Source organism: Xyrauchen texanus, chromosome 10 (assembly GCF_025860055.1).
Source record: "Xyrauchen texanus isolate HMW12.3.18 chromosome 10, RBS_HiC_50CHRs, whole genome shotgun sequence".
Taxonomy (NCBI): Eukaryota; Metazoa; Chordata; class Actinopteri; order Cypriniformes; family Catostomidae; genus Xyrauchen; species Xyrauchen texanus.
The window spans coordinates 50,931-71,218 of NC_068285.1; the positions used below are offsets into that span (position 1 = coordinate 50,931).

General features: G+C 37.4%; 1 protein-coding gene across 1 annotated transcript in view; it reads right to left on the reverse strand.

Moving 5' to 3' along the window:
* LOC127650771 (NACHT, LRR and PYD domains-containing protein 3-like) overlaps positions 1–19,827 on the reverse strand; it is a 62,060-nt gene extending 42,233 nt beyond the window's left edge. The window contains exons 1-7 of the mRNA XM_052136406.1: positions 19,683–19,827; positions 19,183–19,263; positions 17,492–17,659; positions 17,273–17,380; positions 15,269–15,437; positions 14,675–14,879; positions 12,748–14,512 (exon numbers count right to left, since the gene is read on the reverse strand). Of these exons, the coding sequence (XP_051992366.1) occupies positions 12,748–14,512; positions 14,675–14,879; positions 15,269–15,437; positions 17,273–17,380; positions 17,492–17,659; positions 19,183–19,235 (2,468 nt within the window). The 5' untranslated portion in view covers positions 19,236–19,263; positions 19,683–19,827. The remainder of the gene's footprint in view (positions 1–12,747; positions 14,513–14,674; positions 14,880–15,268; positions 15,438–17,272; positions 17,381–17,491; positions 17,660–19,182; positions 19,264–19,682) is intronic.
* Between the last annotated feature and the right edge of the window lie 461 nt (positions 19,828–20,288).

A 20,288-nucleotide genomic window follows, 5' to 3' on the forward strand; every position in this document is an offset into this window, starting at 1 on the left:
TCTTAAGTCACACAACATTTCTAACCGACATGCACTGCTTCAAGTCAAACTCTGATCGGATCTGATCACACAGTGCTGCATGAAGTTAAACATCTATTGATTACACTTAGATGAAAACATTACCTACAGATGATAACAATATTTACCACCAAATTCTCTTTTCCTCTGTGTACAATCTTCTAATTTAACAATAATGTCACCTCAGTAAATCAGTCAACAAAGATAAACACTTGACATAAAGCCGTCTAAACTAATAATTCATTACCAATCTAAATAAATATTGATCACTATATTATTCACATCTTAATGCAATTTTATATATTATAGTATAACATAATTTAACATTGTTTTTAGTCAAATCCATTAAAGGATTATCAAAACAGAAACAGAAAAACTGTGGAAAATAAACATTGCAGGAATAAAGGAAGCTACAATATGACAAATAAATGACTAAAGTATAAAACAATCAAACCCTTAAAATAATAGTAATAATTATTCAGTATTATATTATAATAATAAACTTGACTGAGTCCCCCAATAATAATTGAGTATTGTATCATATTTAACTGGGTTATGCACATCATGTTCATTAAAGAAATGTTTTAGTAAAAATATATTGTGGCAGGGCGGAGGGCGGGGCCGGGTCGTGATCATACACACCCGGTCCCGTATTAGGCTAATCAAGCCTCTGAGGTTTAAAGGTCGACTGCAGAGGATCGTGCGGGAGAGAGAGATCGTTTACGGCAGGGTTTCCCGCAGAAAATGTGTTAGTTAAGGTGGTGGTGGGTAACGGGGGGGGGTATATTTGGCACTTGTGCAATTCTACATATCCCTTTTCCTTAGGTCCGTGGTTCTCCAATTTTTTAGAGTTCCGTACCCCTCTTCCACTTAGACTGCAGTCACACCTTTTCCATTAAGGGACAATATTTGCTCCCTTTAATCAATTTTCCCATTTCATTTTTTACCTTTGTAATACCTTTTAAAAAAAAAATTATGCCTTAAATAAAACAATTTTCAATAAATAGGCAATGTTAAAATCGTTTAATATTAATAAAAGTATTATATAAATATATATAAATAATATACTTTTATATAATAAAAAATATTATATAAAAGTATATTAAAATCGCCAGTAGGTGGCGGTAACTCATTGTCTTTATGTGTGAGTCATCGAGTCATTCATTGAATCTCACGATTCGTTCAAAGCCACAGATTTCATTGCAAAATAGAGCAATAAGCCTGACTATACTGTTTTAAATGTAGTAAATCACTTAATGTTACCCTTTTGTTTTGTTTTTTAACTGTTGTATAAAATCAATGTCACATTTGAAATCGTGCGGATATTCTGGAAACATTGCATCAACATTAAAACACTGCTGATATCAGCCTGCATTTTGTTCGCACAAACAGCGCAAGCGGCTCGTGACAGAACACAGGCCGACTGAATGACACTTCAATTTAAGTTGACAATCTCAAATGAAGATTGCTGAACTCCAGCTCGTCTGTGTTTTCAGATCATCCGCGCTTCTTGCGTTAGAGAGCGCGCGCGCATGATTGCCAGATACTATTGAAAAGACCGGGTAGAAAACATGTTCTTTTAACAGAAAAGCTCTGATTTGGGGTTTAAATTATTGAATTCTGGCATTAAACTGAAACGTTCCCACTTCAGACGACAAACTACGCTTGGCTACTATCTTGTTCTGCAATTCACTTGCCTAGTAACCATAGTAACGGTGCGCACGCTTTCGCGCTTTCTGCTATGACGTGGAATGCACTCAACGTTGCATGAATTTTTAATTAGCCTGCATTAGTAACAGTTAATTTTGTTATGGTATGAACTTAATCCTAGTAAAGGCAAAAAATATATAATACCTTTGTAACGAAATCCAAGACTTTGTATACCAAATCCAAGGCTTTTAAGGCCTTAATTTGAGATTATTTTCCAATGCTTTTAAGATCCTGCGGGTACCCTGGTTAATGTGTCTTGTCCCCTCACAATGACAGTAAATTAATTATTAGGCTACATTACATCAGGCACGTCACATATAGTGGTCTATTTTCAGTTCAAAATGGCGAAAATAGACAAAAGTTTATTAATTTGCCTGATTATTTTTGTGATTCGTTTAACATTTATGACCTTTAAAAAAAACTGTCAAATAGCAAATGTTTAGTTTAGCAACTTACATCTTATCTCGCACTTGACCGACCGTAAACTGAAGCGCGTCGAGTCGCTCCTTTACTGTCAAGTCGCTCTGCTAAAATTCGCGTTGTGAACATAAAGCCCGCCTACTTTGATTTGATTGGTCATCTCAAATATTCTGACATTGACGAGCAGTGACAGACCAATGAGGTTCAGATGAACACACACACACACACACACACACACACACACACACACACACACACACACACACACACACCGCTCGGCGCTGCTGCGGAAGAACGCGCTGATAACAAGACTGAAGCGAACACAAAGGCTTATCACATATTTAAAGATGGAAAGGGAGAAAACAGGACAGAGTAACACGGCGAATATCGCTCATATATATTTTTTTGACGACGTAGTTAAGGCGGCAGGCGTGTGTTGCTTAGGCGGCCGCCTTAGTTTCAAAGTGCTGCGGGAAACCCTGATTTACGGACATGTCTGTCATGTGTGTGTTTATGTTGTCTTAAGTTTATCATTAAACTATTATTTATATTGAAAAGCCGGTTCCGCCTCCTCCTTTCCATTGATACCTTTACATATATGCAGGTAAATAATGATTTATTTATGAGGCTGATGTGTACACTGTTAGACTTTGCCGTAATTTTACAGTTACTTACCGCAAAAAAGCCCAGTAAAATACCATTTATATTATTTACGGTTAACTACTGTAATATGCACTGCATTGTGGGTATTTTGTATGAAATTTACAGTAACTTACTGTATATGGTAATTTACAGTACTTTACTGTTTACGCAAAAGCAGTAGTGCTACTGTAAATGAAGAAGACAGATTTCTTGTAGGCTTCTGTTGACAAGGACTGCCTCTCTGCAGTATATATAAATCGGCATATATGCCAAGCACTATACAGGAATTTTTTTTTTAAATAATAATAATAAAATAAATAAAAAAAAAAATAAATAGAAAAATAAACACAGCAAACAAACAGGGTAAGCATGGTATGTGTTTGGCAGCCAGAGGTGGAGAATGTTCTTGGGGGTGGGGGGCATGGACCCTTGGCCCCGCTGCGCCTCTTCTTGGTGGCCCATTGTAGTGTGGTGTGGACGATATTCTAATTTTTCGAGTTTCACCTGTACATACAATCAAGTTGTAGCCTAATCATTGCCTTATAATTCACAGGATGGCTGCACTTCTGTTCATTGTGTACACAACTTCTATTACTCATAGGGCTATATGCATATTGTATTAATTAAAGCCTATTTAATTAAGGCCTATTAAAATGTCATATAATAATGTTTAATAGTTTTTCCCCCTGCAGATGAAAATCATGAATCTGCATTCTCATTTATTAGCGATGAACTTTAAAAGTTACATAAAAAAACACGTGGATGGAAGGATTTATTTTAATCCTATAAATAAGTCATTTTTATATTAGCATTTTCTCAACAAAAAAAAACATTTTTTAATCCACAACTGGTTCCCATACATAGACATTAGACCTCACACAATTGTAATTGTTGCTCGCGTGCAAAGCCCGCGCAACAGCCTCGCAGAATGTAAACAGAGGTTTGTGTGTCAAGTGCGCGCATAACAGACGTCCCTGAGAGTGGATCGCCATAGATCGACGCCAGCTGAGAGTTTTTCTGAGGTAAGTACTTTAACTGAACAAATTTCTTTTATAAGTTACTTTTACAGCGTAAACTATTACCAATATCAATTAAATATAGCTAAATGTATGAAGTAATACAATCTAATAGGCTATTATTACTAACAGGACAGTCTGAAGGAACTTAGTTTTCCTCAAAAACTGCCGCTTTCATATCCCATTATGTCTGACTGTCGATGGACCCAATCTAGTATTTACACAAACAATGGTTTTCCTTAATTTTTACGGCCAGTTAAGGCATATTTTACTCGTCATTTAAATAAATACCGTTAAATGTGTGTGACGTTAGGCTATTTGAAGTAGGCCTAGCGCGTTTTCTCAAAGGCACTCGCTCGCGCTCCCGCCTAAGCCCGGTTCTATGGTGGTGCTATGTACCTTCAAACGCAAGCAAGAGCACCCTCAATTGATACTGTAATAATATATTGGCGCAACAGATTTGCCAAACGCTCCAGTGTATATTTGTGCTTATTTGTGTTCACGTTCTGGAGAACGGAAAATTAACCTATTTACAACGCGTTTTGCAGCGGTGAGCAGCAATGTAGCCAATCACAGACATACCGATAGTCGTTGTTCTCTTGAACGCAATGGCCAAACAAAGGTGTTCAAGTTAGTCAGAACCTACTCACCGCTCATAACGGCATTTTAATTCAGTGCCGAATTATGCAGGCTCGCGAATCCTCTCATTAACAAAGTGTAGACACGATGTAAGAGATGTATTGGACCGACAGCATGCTGCAAACTGTTTCTGAAGTGACAGCTAAAGTTACATATAGTATCATATACGTGCTGGATTCACTCTGCACAGGACAGACATGTTTAAAATAGTAACGCTTTTAAAGCAATGTAAAGGCAGACTAATAGATTAATTGAAAAACATTTTAGAAATTCTATGCTAATTATTGGTAAAACTGCCCCCCTCTCGTATACATAAGGGGAAAATGAAAGAAAAAAATCAAGTCAAAGTTTATGTAATTAATGCAAGAATTCATTAATTATAAGCAAGAATTAAGCGTCTTATTTGTTATTTTATTATGGCTTCTTATTGGTTATTTTCTTATTTCATTTTAATTCATTTGTACATGTTATTGTAGACTATATATTCTCTTCTCTATTTTTTCATTGGAAGACAAGAGAAAGATCTTGGTAACCATCTTCAAGTCAGAAGGAACTACAGCTGTTGAGACAATGGACGTAGAGAGGAAAATGGAATTGACCTATATTTATCAGAGGCACATGATAAATACTTAGCCTGCTCCCAGTCTGTGTGAAGTTGAGGAGCAATGGCTGTTTCTCTTCACTAAAAGAGGTCTCTGCAGTCATTTCCATATGCTCACCGATACTGATATTGACACACGCCTCCATGAAGCTTTCCTCACCAAGGGCAGGAGGATTATGAACTTTTTCCTAAATCAAAGACTAAAATGGAACCAGGACATCCAGGCTTTGCTACGAGAGATTGAGCATGAAAGCATGAACAACCATCAGGTCCCTATTGCTGCCATTCTTCTTTTAATGAAATACTTTCAAGAGAAAGAGGACCACATCTTCATCTTGACAGATGTAAAAGTTATTTCTTTACATTTTTTACACCATCACTCTAATTTAAAATCTATTTTTGTTTTCTTAAATAGAAATTATTTGCAATATCTGAGAATTTTATTATTATTATCTTTTCTTTCAGCCAACCTCGACCAAGATGTCGGTTGAGCAGGAGGTGACATTGCCTACCACACCACGGGTGATCATGCTAGGTATGATAAATAGTTGTTAAGAATTCTATTACATGAAACAATTTAGCTGAAGATGCCTTTGTTTTAGGGAGTAGTCTGCTGTTTGCAACCCACTGGATGTTCAGCATTGAGGGGAAGGTCTTCTAAGAAGCTAACCAACTTCATAACTTTGCCAGTGGGTGGGTGTTTGATTTACTTTATAAACAAAGTCAGTGCTTGTTTTCATGGGGGAAAAAATCATATCTTGTTTCTTACATTATTTATATTGAGAAAAATAAAGGGCCGCTTTTAAAGATGACTACTGTATGTGTTAATATGAAAATGTAATACCTGTGTTTGTTTTAAGATTCTTTTTAAGGATCAACCCTGAAGATGGCAGCGTGCATGGCCAAAGTTGGCACAAGTTGAAAGACAGGAGGTGTTGTGAAGAGAAAGGTGACTGCCATCAACTACCGGGTAGCAAAGTTTCTGCAGAGGCTCACCGAATATGAGTGGAGAATGTCAAATTAGGTAAGTTTCTTATGCAGGGCTGGACTGGGACAAAACATTGGCACCAACACCAGTACACAATCTTTGCAGTTCCATTAAATATTTGTCCCTACTGTACTCAGGGTGTCCGTGGATCCTTTAAAAGTCTTAATGTCTTAAATTTGTTAATGAAAAAATAAGGCCTTAATTAGCGTTAACATGTCTTATATCCAGGTTTCAAAGGTCTTAAAATGCAACCTAACAGTCACCGCAGAGAAGAGTAACATTTTATTTCACTTGTTGCTTTCTGAAATGTTAGGTGTGATGCGTGTTATGACTGCTTAAAGTTACTGATGCATTTGAGCGATAAAGAAACATGGGTAAATGAGAAAATAAATGGCAAAATGTGTTTTAATAAGTTATTAAAATTGCAATAAACCATGCAAGAGATCGGAATTTAGCACTCGAATGCTGACAGGCAGACCTTCGTGCGCGCACACTCGAAAAGTGAGCACAGTCTGTCAGCGCTCGAGCACCCATTTCAGTTCTATGCTTTTACCGATCAAAAATACACACTTATTTGTCAAAATGCATGACTTGACTAGTATTCACGTAGGCCCAGAAATTGAATAGTCCACAGTAGGTCATGTCTTAAGTGAACTTAAACAATAGGGAAAAAATTGGATGCATGTTAGTCATTATCAGTGTTGGGCAAGTTACTTTTAAAAAGTAATCAGTTACAATTACTAGCAACTATTGCGTTACTTTCAAGTAAATTTTTAAATGCTCAAATGTGACCCCCACCTCCATCCCTCTTTAACGGAACTTCAAATACATGTGCATGTTCAATTATTTATGATAAATTTGAATATTATAATGAAATGGACACTTAATACAATACATTATTAACAGAAACAATGTACACAAATCTAAACTGTGTTAATGTTGCTGTGGGACAAAGTGAGACTAGCCTCCAATCAAGTGCCATGTATGTAGATATTATGTTTATATAGTGGATCGATACAAATAACACAAAAGATGTTTTGGAACTTTTGATATTTATTGCCCCTCAACAGGCCACAACTGGGCAAAATTTTATTATGCTTGTTAAGCACTATACCAAAAAGAAATAACAAATATACAGGTGCTGGTCATATAATTAGAATATCATCAAAAAGTTGATTTATTTCAGTAATTGTTATGATTAAAACTGACAACTAATGAAAATCCCAAATTCAGTATCTCCGAAAATTAGAATATTACTTAAGACCAATACAAAAAAAGGATTTTTAGAAATGTTGGCCAACTGAAAAGTATGAACATGAAAAGTATGAGCATGTACAGCACTCAATACTTAGTTGGGGCTCCTTTTGCCTGAATTACTTGAAATATATCAGTCTGTGTGGAATGAATGTATACATTATCCAAGTTTCACTTTTTGAATGGAATTACTGAAATAAATCAACTTTTTGATGATATTCTAATTATATGAAGTTTATCATTAAACTATTATTTATATTGAAAAGCCGGTTCTCGCCTCCTCCTTCCCGGGCTTCGGCACCAGTGTAAATGGATCAATGGGAAGGAGGAGGCGAGAACCGGCTTTTCAATATAAATAATAGTTTAATGATAAACTTAAAAGACAACATAAACACACATGACGGACATGTCCGCTAACGATCTCTCTCTCCTGCACGGCCCTCTGCAGTCAGCCTTTAAACCTCACGGAGGCTTGATTAGCCTAATACGAGACCGGGTGTGTAGTATCACGACCCGGCCCCGCCCTCCGCCCTGCCACATTAGCCTACATCTCCACAAAAAAATCTCAAGCTCAGCCAATCGTCAGCATTTATGCGCTTGTCTCGTGCACTGCCCACTAACCAAGGAAGAACAGTAAAAAAGTCTTTGCCTCTCGACTCACGGCGGTTTCGCTAGTTCCCCACTGCACGCGTTAGCAGCGCGTATTTTGTTCGGCGCCCATGTTAACAGATTAGAGCAAAGGCAACGTGAGCGCGTAGCAGGAGCAGAGCAGAAGCAGCAGTGCCGCGATCGCTTCAAGCCGAAACCGGCATCAGAGATCTAGTTGGTCTGATGAAAAAAACAGCTTCAATTATAGTGTAGTTTTTTTGGCAGTAAATGTAACGGCGTTATTAAGATGGGAAGAGTAATCAATTAGATTACTCGTTACTGAAAAAAGTAACGCCTTTAGTAACGACGTTATTTATAACACCGTTATTCCCATCACTGGTCATTATATTGGATCTGTGCATTCGGTCTTAAAGTGACAGTAGCCTATACACAGGTGTGCTGCTGTTTGCCATTGCAATCAAACAACAAAAGACAAAGAGAATCACTCACTGCTCTTGACCCGATAGCTTTACTATTCCCCCATACCTCTACAAAGCTGAGTAGTAAGTGCTCTGGACAAGTGGGCTCGTTGATTCGACTGGCACTCTTGGGATCATAGGTGGCAGTGGACTACTAAATCTCCATAAGTAGAAGTACAAGTAATATTTAAAGAAAAAGCTCTGCTAAGAAATTTAATCGAGGTAAAAACATAACTGAACTACACAACAATAGAAAAGCAAATAATATAACCTTTAAAAGAGAAAGGTGGAGACAGAGGGAGAAAGGTGAGAATGATAATTATGTGAAAGGATCACAGTTCCGCTATTTTTAATATAGGAAAATGTAAAGCGATAGTTGCATAATGTGTACACTTACTTATTGTCTATTATGTCAATGTCAATGTCACCTATATTTATATAGCACTATTAAAACAACACAAGTTGACCAATGTGCTTTACATTCTCACTGAAAAATAGAAAGAGAAACATACTACAATAGTAATAGAATAAAAAATAAAAATATAAACATTTAAGACGAATAAGCCATGGCAAACAGATATGTCTTAAGTTGTACTTTAAAAACATGTACAGAGTCAGCATCCCTAACATATGATGGCAAACTATTCCAAAGTCTTGGCGCTACTACTGCAAAAACCCGATCCCCTTTCTGGCTTAACTTAGTCCGTGGAATTTTCAGCAACTTTTGAGTTGATGATCTCAAGGTTCTTCCTGATTGATACTCTATTAACAGAGCTGATAAATAAGTCAGTGTAAGGTCATGGAGTGATTTATACACCAATAAAAGAAGTTTAAAATCAATTCTATATTGTACAGGAAGCCAATGTAGAGCGATCAAAGATGGAGTGATATGTTCTCGTTTTTTAATATTCAATAATAATCTCGCTGCCGCATTTTGGACCTTTTGCAGCCGTAGAATAGAAGCTTGACTAATACCCTTATATAAAGAGTTACAATAATCAAGTCTTGAAGATATAAGCGCATGGATAGCAATGTCAAGGCTCTTATACGTCAAACACGATTTCATCTTAGCCAAGTTTCTTAAGTGAAAGAAACTTGTCTTCACCACATGATTTATCTGTGCATTTAGCTTCAGAGAGCTATCGATGTAAACACCCAAGTTTTTAACACGTTCTTTAACATGTATTGAGAGTGGGCCGAAATTTAACTCCGCTGAGCTCCTTGTTCTTCTGGACCCGCATACTACAATCTCAGTCTTATTTTCATTAAGATATAGAAAGTTAGAGGCCAACCATGATTTAAGTTCAGACAGGCAGGACATTAGAGGCTCCAGGCTACTTCCGTTTCTTAATGGTAAGTATATTTGCAAGTCGTCTGCATAGCAATGAAATGCAATGTCATACCTCCTAAAAATATCTCCCAACGGCAGCATGTAGAGTGAAAAAAGTGTTGGGGCCAGGATAGAGCCTTGTGGCACACCGCATATCAGTGGTGTAGAACTTTATGTATACTGGCCGAATTTCACTGCCATGCTTCTTTCAGTCAGGTATGACCTAAACCAATTTAGGGCCTTCCCCTGAATCCCTACATATTCCTCTAGCCGCGACAGCAACAGAGCGTGATCTATTGTATCAAAGGCTGCGGTTAAATCTAATAAAACTAACACTGCTGAATCACCAGAATCCACTGTCATCAATAAATCATTAAACACTTTTACAAGGGCAGTCTCTGTAGAATGAAGCCTTTTAAAACCAGACTGGTAAACTTCACCAATCTTATTCTGTTCTAAATAAACATGTAATTGATTGAGCACCACTTTTTCTAAAATTTTTGACATAAATGAGAGATGCGAGACCGGTCTAAAATGATTCAAGTCAGTTGGATCTAAATTTGTTTTTTTTAGCACTGGTTGCACAAAAGCCTGTTTCAGCATGTTAGGAAAAATACCTGTATCTAAACTTTTATTCACAATCTGAATAATACTAGGTCCAACAGCCTCAATATTTTCTTTCAGGAACCAAGGAGGAACCATGTCTATAGCTGACCCGGTATGTTTCAGGTTACTTACAATTTCCCGTAGCCGCTGAAAAGTAATGAGTTCAAATTGATTAAAAACTGTAGTCTGTGTGAAAAGGTTTAAAACGTCATTGTTCATTTGTGGGATAATTCCTCTAAGATTCTCAATCTTTGTTTTAAATGAACTAAGAAAATTCTCACATATCAATGGGGTCGGATTGAGATTTAATATGGGAGGGTTTAAAACTGTATTTATAATATTAAATAATGTCCTCGGATTGTTACCTTTTTTTTTCTATTATCTCAACAAAATATTTTGATTTGGCTAATTTTACAGTCCTCTGAAAAAATTTTAACGCTTCTTTAAAGATATCATAGTAAATTTGTAACTTATTTTTCTTCCATTTTCTCTCTGCTTGCCTACAATTTTGTCTAAGGCCTCTTATTTCATCGTTTAACCACGGATCGGACCTAATTTTATGCTGTTTAATATTTTGAGGAGCCACTGCATCTAACACATCTTTACAGGTAGAATGCAGCCAATACAGGTGTTCATCGACACCCATATCCTGAAAACCAGAGTCAGACACCTTGCAAACCTCATTGAACTTAGCAATGAATTCTGTAGCAGTCTTTGATGAAAACCTGCAAAAACATTGCAGAGATTCCACAGGATTGACAAAACAGCATGCGATAGGAATATTAAACAAAATTGGTTTGTGGTCCGAAATAGCATGTTCATTTAATTCTAAGCCTTCAGTAGAGAGACCATGTGTTAATACCAGATCTAGAGTATGGCCGTACATATGCCTACATGTGCATTTGAAAACTCGACAATCTTCCCAAATTTTTTATGAGAATCGTGTAATTCCTTTGCCAAAAAGAAGAGAAAGCTTTAAAGAGATTTGACCAGAAATAAAAATTCTGTCATTTACTCACTCTTATGTTGTTTCAAACCTGAATTAATTTCTTTATTCTGTTGAACATAAAAGATTATATTTTGAACAATGTTGGTAACCAAACAGTCCTTTGAATTCCATAGTATGAAAAATTAAATACTATGGAAGTCAATGGGGACTTGTGCCTTTCTTAGAGACAAAACATGTAATATTATTCATATTACATGTGCGGTGCTACCAAATCTGGTGCTGGTGCTACAATCTGTAGAACTTGCTGTGTGAGTGTGTTACATCCAAGGATGTATTTGTTTTGTTTTCTTTATTTATTTATTTTCCCCTTTCTCCCTGTTTCTCTCTCTAGTTCCCATAAGCAGGAAGGAATTGCTGCCACCTGACGCCAATGATCGGTTGTAAATCTGCTGTGATTGGAGGAGAGGAAGCTTTGTGGGCAAAAGCGGCACATTCCTCAGATCAGTTATTTGTTTGTAAACTTTTGTTGTATTGTTCTTTACCATACAAATTTATATTTTTGTTTCTTTGGGATTAGTAGAGAGGTGGGTGCCATTTCCTTTTGATTTAATTTTCTCTTGTTTTAGCTGAGAACTGTTAGTGTATTTTTATTGTACTTGCTTTTTTTCTTTTTGCGTATTGTCATGATCTCTGCTTTTATTTGTTATGCATTAATTTTTCTATAATTTTTTTTAAATGCTGCATCACAATAAATAAATTGGATGTAATTGATTGTGACAGTAAATAAAAAATATGCTGATGTACATGAACTCAAGTCACTTTTTTGGAATTTATTAAATTCAATAGCATTAATGTAAAATATAAAATAGTGTAAAATAAATTTAAAATAAGTTGCAGTAAGGGTATTGTACTGTAAAATGAAACTGCGGTAAGGGCATCTTACTGTAAAATGAAATTGCAGTAAGGAAATCATACTGTAAAATGAAATCGCGGTAAGGGCAACTTACTGTAAAATGAAATCGCGGTAAGGGCATCTTACTGTAAAATGAAATCGCGGTAAGGGCATCTTACCGTAAAACACATTTACAGGTAAGCTACTGTAAAGGGGAACTTACAGTAACTTACTGGCAATAGTGCTGCCAGTAAGTTACCGCAAAAATGCAATAAAATGTCTAACAGTGTATTATTGTATGTGGAAGCATAAATAAAAATGAAAAGTATCAGTATAAAGTAAATAAAGTATCGTTTTGTATTTATTTAGTGGAAAACTGTAGAAAACATGCTTTTGTTTTATTAAACTAGATTATTAACTTTGAATTAAACATTTTGAATCTATTTGGCTACAATGTCTGTTTAAAATGAAGGTAAAACTATTAAAAGTAACACATGAAACCAAACAAACATCAAAATAGTATAAGGGGTTGTTTTTAATCTAACAAAGTACATTAAAATCTAACCTCTGCTATTTAATTTCAATAAAGTGAGATTAAAACATTAAATTACTCACTCAGCTTTTCTGGATGCTTTGATCACCGGCAGCAGCCTCAGAAGACATTCATGTGATGGATCATATTTCCTCAGATTAAACTGATCCAGCTCCTCTTCTGAGTTCAGCAACACAAACACCAGAGCTGACCACTGAGCAGGAGAGAGACGGACTCCAGAGAGACGATTGATATCTCTTCTGTTCACGTATGTTTGTACTTCCTGCACTAGAGAATGATCATTGAGTTCATTCAGACAGTGGAACAGATTGATGGATTTCTCTGGAGAGGGATTCTTCCTGATCTTCTTCTTAATGTACTCAACTATTTCCTGTTTGCTGTCAGAGCTGCTTCCTGTCTGTGTCAGTAGGTCTCGTAAGATTGTCTGATTGGACTTCAGTGAGAGACCCAGAAGGAATCGAATGAAAAGGTCCAGGTGTCCGTTCTCACTCTGTAAGGCCTTGTCCACTTCACTCTTCAGGAAATCACTCATAGATGACCTAAACTTACTGAAGAGACCTGATTTCTGTTGATAAAAGGAAAGAAAAGCATACAGAGCAGCGAGAAACTCCTGAATGCTCAGATGCACAAAGCTGAACACCTTCCCCAGGTGCAGTCCAAACTCCTCTCTGAAGATTTGGGTACAAACTCCCGAGTACACTGACGCTTCTCTGACATCAATGCCACACTCTCTCAGGTCCTCCTCATAGAAGATCAGGTTCCCTTTTTCCAGCTGTTGAAAAGCCAGTTTTCCCAGAGACAGAATCCTCTCTCTAGCCTGCTGAAGATCCACCTCACATTTCCCATCATACTTCTGGCTCTTCAGTTTGCTCTGAAAGATCAGGAAGTGTGTGAACATTTGAGTGAGAGTCTTGGGGATCTCTGCACTCTCTGCTTCACTCAACAGTCTCTGGAGAACAGTGGCTGAAATCCAACAGAAGACTGGTATGTGACACATGATGTACAGGCTTCTTGATGATTTCATGTGTGTGATGATTCTGTTGGCCAGACGCTCATCTTTTATTCTCTTCCTGAAATACTCGTCCTTCTGAGGGTCATTGAAGCCTCGTACATCTGTGAGCTGGTCAACACACTCAGGAGGAATCTGATTGGCTGCTGCTGGTCGAGAGGTGATCCAGAGCAGAGCAGAAGGAAGCAGATTCCCCTTGATGAGGTTGGTCAGCAGCACATCCACTGAGGCCGATTCTGTCACATCACACAAAATATCATTGTTCTGGAAATCTAGAGGAAGTCGACACTCATCCAGACCATCAAGAATGAAAATGACTTTGTAGTCATCAAGGAATGTTGATCTCAGTTCTTTTGTAATTGTGAAAAACTGATGAAGAAGATCCATAAGACTGATATTTTTGTGCTTCATCAGATTGAGCTCTCTGAAAGGAAGTGGAAATATGAAGTGAACGTCCTGATTTGCTTTTCCTTCAGTCCAGTCCACAATGAACTTCTGCACAGAGACAGTTTTCCCAATTCCAGCGACTCCTTTAGTCAGCACAGTTCTGATGGCTTTGTCTTGTCCAGGTAAGGCTTTAAAGATGTCATTGCATTTGATTGGTGTTTCCTGTGTCTCTGCTCTCCTGGATGCTGTCTCAATCTGTCTCACCTCATGTTCATTATTGATCTCTGCACTCCCTCCCTCTGTGATGTACAGCTCTGTGTAGATCTCATTCACAAGTGTTGAGCTGCTTTGATTTGACATTCCTTCAGTAATTCTCTGGAATTTCTCTTTTAGTTTTGTTTTGAGTTTTTGTTGATGCACAGAAATCAGTTCTGATGTAAAGAGGAAAAGAAATGGGAATTATAATTGATGTTGATGTTTAATGGTCATTAGACATGAAGTTTATTTTCTTTCACTAATATTGAGTGAATCCAGACACTGTGTTTCCTCTGAAGGTGACGTGATGTAATAGTGACGTGAGTGCGAGCTCTTACTGGTTTGAAGTGTGTTAGCGAGGTCTGTCTGCTTCATCTTCTTCAGGACGTGCAGTGTGATCTTCAGAAACCCCTCTCTGACTCTGCTCTGACCTTCATCATCCTCCTCCTCTCTCTCAGAGCATGCTGGGGAATCTGAGATCAGTAGTCTCTTGAAACTCTTCAGCTCTTTCTTCATCAGAGAGATGATTTTGTGCTCAAGTTCCTGAAATCAGTGAACATTCAAACAACAAACTTCATTCAGTAACAGACAAGAACTGAAGGATCAGTGGACAAGAATCACCACTCATTTTATTTGTGCTTTAGTTGTCTTGAATTCATCAGTGTGTGTGTGTGTGTGTGTGTGTGTGTGTGTGTGTGTGTGTGTGTGTGTGTGTGTGTGTGTGTGTGTGTGTGTGTGTTATTAAGATGAGGGTGAAGCTGTAAAGCTTCCTAAAGTGTGTATTTAAAAAAACAGCCTATTGTGGCTCTCTCTCACACTCTCTCACGCACGCACACACACACACGCACGCACACACACACACACACACACACACACACACACACACACGCACACACACACACACACACACGCACACACACGCACACACGCACCACAAAAATGGAGTCCAATGGCACTTTCCCAGCAGTTGACTCTGATGTATCTTGTTTGTTTCTGCAGTTGATCAAAGACTCTCCTGAACTGAAGTGAAGTGGACGCCTCATTGACCCGTCACTCTTCATGGACACACAGCTGGGTTCAGGAGATTCTCCATGAATGACACTAAAACAGCAATTAAACAGAGTTTAGTTCATGTGTTTTTTAGTAATCTGAAAACATAATTTCATCATCCAGTGCAATAAAACACATTTAATGATGTGTCTTATATATTATATGTCACATGAGAACTTGCAATGTCACTAACATCAACATAAGTTCTCACATAAACACTCGAGCCGCTGTGAACAAACATCTCTCACAGCACTCATGAATGCACAACAGACGTCAAGATTTACAGTGAAAAATTACACATTTATACTTTTATTTTAAGTTTTAAAGTGAGTCACTCTCCACTGCCATTGTATTAACAAGACCACTCACCATATTCATTAAAACATCTGCTTTTGTGTCTTCTGCATGAGGGTGAGTGAATGATGACACAATTTTCATTTTTAATGATCTGAGAAATCCTGAAGCTGCAGTGAGGACGTGTGTTTTATTTGATCATTCAGAACACAAAACACGACATAACGGGACATTACAAGCAGGGGCGGGATTACGATTTCTGAGGCCCTGAGCAACCGACCAACCCGGGGCCCATTTAGAAAATAGTTGCTTATATTACGTAAAATTTATTTTTAAATCATAATTTTAAATTCATCCTATAAGCCGTTGTAGCAAAGTACATTCAAAATGTTTAATGAAATAAAAATCTAGTTAATTATAATGAATGATGTTTTCCAGTTGTTGTTGTTTTTTGTGAACAGGGTGTGCAAGAATCTACTTCACCAGTAACATTTTGGAATTTAGTTGGTATTTATTAATATTATAACCATCAATTAATGTTCCCCATGGACTACACTTCCCATAATTCCCTGCCCTCATCACTGCCAGCTGTCTCCTGTTGTCCTCACCTGTGTTTAATTTGTCATTAGTCCTTTGTGTATTTAAAGCTCTGTTTGTTTGCTCACCGGTTGTCAGTTGTTGAATGTATTCATGTCTTGTTCTAAGCCCTGTTCTTGGTTTTTCTTTACACTCTGAGTTACCGTGTTCATCTTTTGTGTTCATTAAAAGCTGCACTTAGATCCTCATTCTCGTCTGCCTCATTACACGGTCACTGCGTGACACACTGAAGAAACACAGAGACACGGTGCAGCAGTCAAGGATGTTCGTCCAGCATGTGTTCATTGAAAAACAATGAAACAACACTGGAGTGGTGGTGGTGTAGTGGCTAAAGCACAGGGCTGTTAATCAGAGGGTCCCTGGTTCGAACCCCACTGCCACCACCATTGTGCCCTTGAGCAAGGTTGTTCCGGGGGGATTGTCCCTGTAATAATTGAACTGTAAGTCGCTTTGGATAAAAGCGTCTGCCAAATGCGTAAATGTAAATGAACAGAGCAACAGAGCAGACGCACAAAAACACGTTTGGTGTGAACGTCCCCTAACTCATCCGTTCACGTGTATCTGAGTGTGTCCTGTCAAACAAAAGTGAAAAAGTGTCAACACATATCCCTACAACATATTCTTCATCAGACACAGATTACTGTAGCACAGGTGGAAACATACTGTAACATATAGTCAACATGTCCTTTTTTAGTAACATTGTGATCTCCAGCAGACTGTATGTCCTGTGATAAACCTGAGGAACAATCTCTTGTCATGTCTGATCATCTCTGTCATGTTCACATGATATTACTGTACAGTATAAAGATGAGCTCTTGTGAAGAGATGCCAATGAAACTGTTACAGTAAAGCAATCAGCTGTAGAAGGACTCATTATTTTTATTATAATTGCATATTTCCTTTTAGATTTATATTTTTTACACTGGATTCTTTCTAATGGTCCCTCAGACTGTGGTGTACACGTTCATACTGTCAGTCAACATGAGAGTCCTCACCTCACATCAGCACAAGGGGCTCCTGAACTGAATCCAGGTGGATGACCCATTGACCGGTCACTCTTCATGGACACACAGCTGGATTCAGGAGATTCTCCATGAATGACACTAAAACACAACAGCAAAATATGTCTGCTATAAAAACAGGTGCACAAACACAATTTCCTCAGAATTTCTTCCTTCAAGACAGCGATCATCTCTTGTCTAGAAGCTCTTTACCATTGCCGTTCATATGCACAAGCCAGCTGAAGGACTTTTCGCGGTAAAACTTTCGGCTCCCCTACAGTGTCCTCGTGAACATCACACCGTCTCACCGATTGACGCTTCGCTGATGAATGGGCCTCATCATCCTGATTCCCCGCAGCACTTCGGCAGGGTTTGTGCATCCTTACAAATAATTGCATATTATGTATTGTATACTGTGTGATATAAATACAAGCATATATTCATTTAAATAAGCAATTATTTTTAAAGATGTGTTACGTCCAGAGACGTATTCAGATGGTTGGTTTTAACTGTGTTTCAGCCCAGACAGAGGAAGCATAAAAGCAGAGAAGAAACTGCCAGAGGGAGAGAAATGTTCCCACAAAAGCGTTCTCCAGAACATTGTCTTTGTCCTGCCCAGCTTGTTGTAGCAGATTGTGAATTAGTTGTTGAACGTTCTACTTTTGGGTATTGTATCTCTATCTATATTTGACTGTTGTAAGTACATGTGTTATTGGATGTTTATTTGGAAGCTGTAGGGAGGTGGGTGCCATTTTTGTTGTACTCAGTTTTCTCCTGTTTTGAGGCCAGGAAGGACGCTAGAGTATTATTGTGTTATTTCTTTTCTTTTCATTTCTTTGTAGCTTAAGAGTTTTACTACTTCAGGTTTATTTGTTTGTTTGTTATTTTGGCCTTGCCCTCTCCTGAAGCCATTGCTTCCCTTTATGTGTTTATTCACAATAACTTGTCCTTATTTCTTTTACTATAAATAAAGACCTTAAGTAATTGTTTTGATTGTGGTGCTGTGGCAGGGTTCAGATTAATGCTCTTTAAACGTTTAATCTACGTTGTGTCCGTTTATACCCCAATACTTTATTCTCTCTGATAGAGAAAATGACTACATCTCATTTTACATTGAATTCGTTCCATCTTGAGAATATTTCTGGTTTAGGACAGTGAAAAGCAGCACACTGGAGATTGTAGTTTTCCTGAAGTTTCTCTGTAAAGTTGTGTGCAAACAGTCCGAACATGAGACTTCTGAAATACATGCTAACCAGCTGAACATTGCTGATTCTCACACACCTTGTGTGTTTTATGGAAGATGTCGTGTTGTTGTTATGTTACACACAGGAACTGTTTGGTCATGTTTAATGCACAGTCCTAGTTCAACATTCAGCAATTTCACTTCTGCTTATTTGATGAAGATATATTTGAGCACATGACATTACACAGCAGATCTGATCTGAATGTCACTAAAGCTGGAAAGACTTTTGTTCTGTTCTCTGTAGTTTATTTCTGTGTCACTAGGTGGTGCATCTGGTTTTACTCAGTTGATGCTGATATCTGCTGATGACAGCTGTCTTAAATCTGTCAATCATCTTTTCAATCATTTATAGAAGTTTGTCTGTAAGTATCAAAGTGTTTATGAGATGTTTATCTTCATCTTATGTTTGATATTGATGACATTATTTAAGGTTAAGTTTGATGTTTAGAAAGTTGTTTATTTTTTTCCTTCACCTGTACTTGTCTTTATGATTGTATTCATACTGTAGATCTCACTTTACCCTAAAGCTGTTTTCACATGTTTATACTTGAGATAATCCAGTCTGTTCTCATTTCTCCTCAGTGTTTTTATACTGTAGTGTTGTGCAGCATATCAGAAATATCTATCAGTGTATTTTATTAAAGCATTGAAATCCTCTGACCTCTTGACCTTCCCTGTGTCTGTCTGTCCACTGAGATCCTTTGTGGAGTCCATGACATCATCTGAACAGTCCACTGAACACCTGTCAACAAACGGGACATCATCTATATTTGTGACGTGTTTATTTGTTCAATACTGACACATATTTGTTTTTATTTGTCCTCTAGAATATTCCATTAGAAATGAATCAATGAGGTTCAATTGCAGACTGTCAGCTTTTATGACATGTTAAACACCAGCATAAAGAGAAAACATCAGAAGACTCAACAGAAGAAAACAAAGCAACGTTTCAAGTCAATAGAAGAAATAACATTTCAGTGCCAAAGAAACTGAACACATACTGACAATTCAGATAAAAGAGCAAAAGTCTCAGTATCTGTTTGTTCTGCTGTGATTAATACTTAGATATCTGTTAGATGTCTTACTGTAGCTGATAGTTTGAAAGGTTTATTATTGTTGTCTTGTGAGTTTTGGTTTGTTTAGCAGCAGTTCAGTACTCACCTGTCAAGAACTGTTGATGTTCCTCTTTACTGACTAGAATATCACCTACAAAATACTTCACAATGAATTTATTGATTGTTTCAGACGATTCAGTGGAACAAAAACTGTCAAACTTTTTCTCTGTTTCTCTCGTCGTGTAATTTTCTGCTCTTGTCACTAAATGGATCCTGTTTTACTAGTTTCACTTTCACCTGTCACCTGAGGAGGAGGAGTCTGAAAGAGACAAACAACATTTAAAGGTGCAGCAGGTGTTTCATGCTCTTAAATTATAGTTGAGCCAAAATTACAAATCTGTCATCATGTTCTCCGCCTCATGTTGTTCTAAACCCCATTTGATTTCTTTCTTTAGTGGAACACAAACTCTTATAAATTATCTTAGTGAACATTCAATTTCATTAATGGGGAAAAAGATTAAAACATATATGCAAACATTAACATGTTGTAATATGGAATTGATTACACGTGTCTGTGCGGGTCTCAATAAAAATACTTTATTTTACAATTGTTCATGCAAAATTTCACTTCGCTTTTGGGCTGGATAAAATATAAAACATTTTTAAAAGATAATTGCATTTAAAATATCGTGACATCTGATTATATGGTGAA